The 4,840-nt window shown below is 44.2% G+C and overlaps 1 protein-coding gene across 1 annotated transcript; it reads left to right on the plus strand.

The window, feature by feature from the left end:
• The first annotated feature begins 231 nt into the window (after positions 1–231).
• LOC115394138 (zinc finger protein 182-like) lies at positions 232–3,179 on the plus strand. The gene is made up of 4 exons (XM_030099361.1): positions 232–452; positions 1,022–1,225; positions 1,671–2,447; positions 2,784–3,179. The coding sequence occupies exons 1-4, from the start codon at positions 281–283 to the stop codon at positions 2,912–2,914; spliced, it is 1,284 nt and encodes a 427-aa protein (XP_029955221.1). The 5' UTR covers positions 232–280; the 3' UTR covers positions 2,915–3,179.
• The last annotated feature ends 1,661 nt before the right edge of the window (positions 3,180–4,840 follow it).

Below are 4,840 nucleotides of genomic sequence, written 5' to 3' on the forward strand. Positions count from 1 at the left end.
CCTTTCAAAGCTTAAAATTGCTGTATTTTCAATTAAGTCAATATTTGCCTCTAGAATAAATTCACGAGACATAGAAAAGGCTATTGCAAGATTCCTTCTTTCCACCAACCTTCACCCAAGAATATAAAGTACTGCGAGTAATTCTTTGAACAGTAGAGGGCAGCATTACACTGGATATGTGTACAGCCTGCCGGAAAGGAACAGAAGAAGAAGAAGAAGAAGTAACGGCGGCTGTGTTGCTTTGTCTGTGAGAGGAAATATTTCATCTCCTGCAGCAACAATGAGTTCAGTTCAGGCTTTGAGAGAGTTTATCAAGCAGCGACTAACTGCTGCTGCTGGAGAAATATTCACCGCGTTTCAACAAACTATCGTCCAGTTCGAGGAGGAGATTTATCGACAGAGAGAACTTCTGGAAATCAACTGGAAATCTCAAATCAACTTCCACAGAACAGGTATTGAAACGTGAGAATGAACACATGAATGTGACTGCTGGAGGATCGTTACATTTATTTTAAAGCTGGCAGACAGAAACGAGGCTGCAGCTGCAGTTCTTGTTCACAGTGAAGTAACAGAAACCTTCAGTATTAAACAGCTTCTGTATCAGAAACAGAGGAAACGGTGTTTGAGCTGTTTGCAAGCTGAGGAAGTGATTTATTTACACTCAATCTGAGCAAACACGCGTTTGTGTAGATTTTACGGTTCACGTTTATAAAACAGACATTTCAGTAAATTGTTTAGAGTAATGATGCGTTCACGTGATGCTCGGAAGAAAAGTCTGAACCATATCATATTGGAAACTTCCCACAAAGGTTTCAGAGCTCAGAGAAAGTAATGTTGCATCCAGACAGTTTTCTCATTTATCCTTTAAACCCCACAGGTACTTTCAGTTTTACTGAAATGAGCAGACATTTTTGTTTTTGAATGTTTCTGATGTCAGTGTGTCCTGTCCTGTTTCATCCACCCATCACTGTGAAACCTTCACATCCATCACATCAGTGACTTTTGTCTTGTTTCCCTCCAGAGAGTCCACAGCAACACAATGGTAACCAGCAGACGAGCTCCAACCACTCTGTGAGAGACTTGACCACCCAGAGACTAACTGCTGCTGCTGAGGAAATATTCACCCTGTTTCAACCAACTGTGGTTCAGTACGAGGAGGAGATTGGTCGTCAACGCAGGATGCTGGAAATCAGCTGGAATCCTCAAATCAAGTTACACAGAGCAGGTTTGGAAACGTGTGAATGAACACATGAATGTGACTGCTGGAGCTTCTCCATCATTATGGCGCTGTGAGCAGACGTGCTTGATGGAACTATGACTACTTTTCCCCTCACTGGTCTGCCCAGTGAAGTTGTGGAGGTTGATGTTGCTTGAAGAGGCATTTCCTGTCAACATTTAAAAGCAGGATGTCTCATTATCCCTCCACCTCAGGTAGTGTAGTAAACAATTAATGTTGCCGGTGACTGAATACACTGCTTAAAAAAAGTTCATCCAAATAAGTAATCAATCAGCAGCTAAAGATGATCAATAAGTAACAGTAAGTGGGACTGTACCGTGTTTTTTAATTTTGAATGAAAGTTTTCAGATTGACTGCCAGAGTAACAGTGTTTATTTGGAACTGTAGAGATAATGCTGCTAGTCTTTTATCTTCTGCATTTGTTTCCTTGCAGAGCTCCAACAGGACCATGACTGCAGAGAGGAGCAGCTCTTTAAACAGGAAACAAACTACTATCTAGAACAGGATGAACCAGAACCTCCACAGATCAAAGAAGAAGAAGAAGAACCAGGACTTGGTCAGTTTAAGGAGGAGCAGGAGGAACCAGAATCTTCACGGATTGAGGAACACGAGGAACTCAGTACCAGCCAGAAGGGAGAACGATTTGTTCTGAAGTTTGAAAGTGAAACCTTTCAGGTTCCTTCTGTTGAGGATCAAAGTGACCTGAGTGAAGCAGAAGTACCAGAGACTGAGCAGTTCCTCTCTCAGGACTCTGAAGTCCACCATGTGAAAAGACACATTGACTCAGAATCAACAGGAAATGCAAAGCTGAAAAAACTCAACATGTTTGATAGAAACAGTGTGAACAACTTTCATGTTTCAGAGAAGCAGGATGAATGTGAAAAGCTTCTTTGTAAAGAAATGTGTGTGAAAACTGACCATAAAAAACATCAGTTATGTCAGAAGGTCAGAATGGTCACTGATGAGAAGATACTTTGTGAAACATGTGGCAAAAGTTTCAGGCACCTGAGTTGTTTGTTGGTCCACAAGAGAACTCACACAAGTGCAAAGCCTTATTCTTGTGAAACTTGTGGCAAAATTTACAGGAAGCCGAGTCGTTTGTTGGTTCACATGAGAACTCACACTGGTGAGAAGCCTCATTCTTGTGAAACATGTGGCAAAAGTTTCACTATACACAGTTCTTTGTTGCGCCACAAGAGAGCTCACACAGGTAAGAAGCCTCATCCTTGTGAAACTTGTGGCAAAAGTTTCAGTCACCAATGTAGTTTGAAGGTTCACATGAGATTTCACACAGGTGAGAAGCTTCATTCTTGTGAAACATGTGGCAAAAATTTCAGTCAGCCGAGTCGTTTGTTGGTTCACATGAGAACTCACACTGGTGAAAAGCCTCATTCTTGTGAAACATGTGGCAAAAGTTTTACGATACACAGTACTTTGTTGCGCCACAAGAGAACTCACACAGGTGAGAAGCCTCATCCTTGTGAAACTTGTGGCAAAAGTTTCAGTCACCAATGTAATTTGAAGGTTCACATGAGAATTCACACAGGTGAGAAGCCATATTCTTGTGAAGTGTGTGGCAAACGTTTCATTCAACAGAGTAATTTGTTGTTCCACAAGAGAACTCACACAGGGGAGAAGCCTCATTCTTGTGAAATACGTGGCAAAAGTTTCAGTTAACGGTGTGATTTGAAGGACTGTGATGGAGTCACTCTGAAGGTGGCCGCGGTGCAGCGCTGGCACTCATTAAACCTCTCATTAACAGTCACCTGTGTCTTTTTTCCGTTCGTCTGCTCCGTTCCCCGCATATTTGGACGTTATTTTTCACCACAGTAGTCGTGGGTGCACACTCGACCACTGCCAAATCATCCTCCTGCCATTATCTTTTCACCCTACAAACTTTTCACCAGTATTCACGTCCCATTCGCATCCTCCCACTGGCAAACCGAGCACCACGCTTACTTCCTGGTTATGTCCCGTCAGACAGGGAAACCCGGAAGTGACGTCACGATGGCGTCACCAAAAGTGTTGATTTTTGCATGGAAATTATTTTTATTGCTGATGTGTTTTGAGATGCAGTGCTATGACTGCTTCTGCATATTTTTGGACAAATGATCATGAATTGATTATGGAGATGAATTGTGTTTTGTTGAAGAAAACTCTATTTCTGTGGTTAATTACCTGGCGGGGAGGGGCCTGTGGTGTTAAAAGGAGGCCAACCGCTACCTGTGGGGGAGAGACAGGCTTCACTCTGACAGAGAGTGGGAGCTGGCAAGCGTTGGTTTGAATTGTTACATTGGAGGTAACCAAAGATCTTTTCAAGAATTTTCCTTTTTCTTTCCTATTCCTTGTGTAAATATTGTAAATAGTTTTGAGCTCGTCGTTTTGTTTCCTCAATTTGGGATTACGTTTTGGGAAAATAAAACAACCCTCAACACCATCTACCTTCGGCTGTGCCATCATTTCAACAGCAAACAAGGATCCACATCACATATGGTGGCAGTAGTGGGACGGCAAGCCGAAAGAAACGACCATCTCAACAGAGGAAACATGAGGAGGAGGAGATGGCTGTCCGCGATGACAGTGGGAAGCCTGGAGCTGCTGCAGGAGCACAGAAACAGATGGGGGAGTTTCTTGGCCTCATAAGAACCTTCCTGACAGAGCAGCAGAGGAGAGAGGAGGGTCTCCAGGAGGAGATTCGCAACCTCCGCATCTCGCTCCAGCCAGGTCGTCCTGTTGGCAGCAACGCTCTCGGGGAGGAGTTCTTTCATTCAGCCAGCCCGCGAATGACGCTGCCCATGAAGCAACCTGCAGGAGAGACCACCACCTGGTGTTCCTGTAGTGACCAAAGCCTCAGAACCTCTTGTGACCCCATCTTCCAGCCGACCAGACTGCTGACCTTTTGAAGGTTTTCCGGGAGATGCCTGCACTCTTCAAAACAGAACCTGGCAGAACCACCCTAACGGAGCATGTGATCAGGCTGAAGGACCGCACTCCCATTCGCCAGTGTCCATACCGTGTCCCTCAATAGCTTGTGGCGCAGCTCAGGAAAGATGTGGAATCGATGCTGGAACTTGGAGTCATCAAGCTGTCAACTTCAGAGTGGTGTAGCCCAGTGGTCATTGTCTACAAGAAGGATGGGTCCCTGCGCATTTGTATTGACTTCCACAAGCTCAATACCATCTCAGAGTTTGATGCATACCCAATGCCCAGGGTGGATGACCTCCTCGACCGGATCAGCTCAGCCTCATTTATCACCACTCTGGATCTGTGCAAGGGTTATTGGAAGGTACCACTGGAGGCTTCCAGTCGGCCCTACACAGCCTTTCGCACACCTGTGGGACTGTTTCAGTTTACGGTGATCCCATATGGACTGCATGGAGCTCCCGCAACCTTCCAGCACCTGATGGACAACGTGCTTCAGGGTTGCAAAGCTTTCAGTGCAGCTTACATCGATGACGTGGTGACTTTCAGTGATAAACAATAAATCATAATCATACAATAAAAGTACATCAGTAAAACTAAAGTTAACTGTATCCGTTACTTATAAAGCAAAAGTATCCACTTTTAAAAGTATTTTATGAGTAAGAGGTAAATGCTATTTCA

This window comes from Salarias fasciatus, chromosome 9, assembly GCF_902148845.1.
Source record: "Salarias fasciatus chromosome 9, fSalaFa1.1, whole genome shotgun sequence".
Classification (NCBI taxonomy): domain Eukaryota; kingdom Metazoa; phylum Chordata; class Actinopteri; order Blenniiformes; family Blenniidae; genus Salarias; species Salarias fasciatus.

Excerpts from the sequence above, each read along its gene's own strand:
- LOC115394138 (XM_030099361.1), top strand. The coding sequence starts at position 281 with ATGAGTTCAGTTCAGGCTTTGAGAGAGTTTATCAAGCAGCGACTAACT. Across the intron at positions 453-1,021 it reads AATCAACTTCCACAGAACAG|AGAGTCCACAGCAACACAAT; the intron begins GTATTGAAACGT and ends GTTTCCCTCCAG. Across the intron at positions 1,226-1,670 it reads AATCAAGTTACACAGAGCAG|AGCTCCAACAGGACCATGAC; the intron begins GTTTGGAAACGT and ends GTTTCCTTGCAG.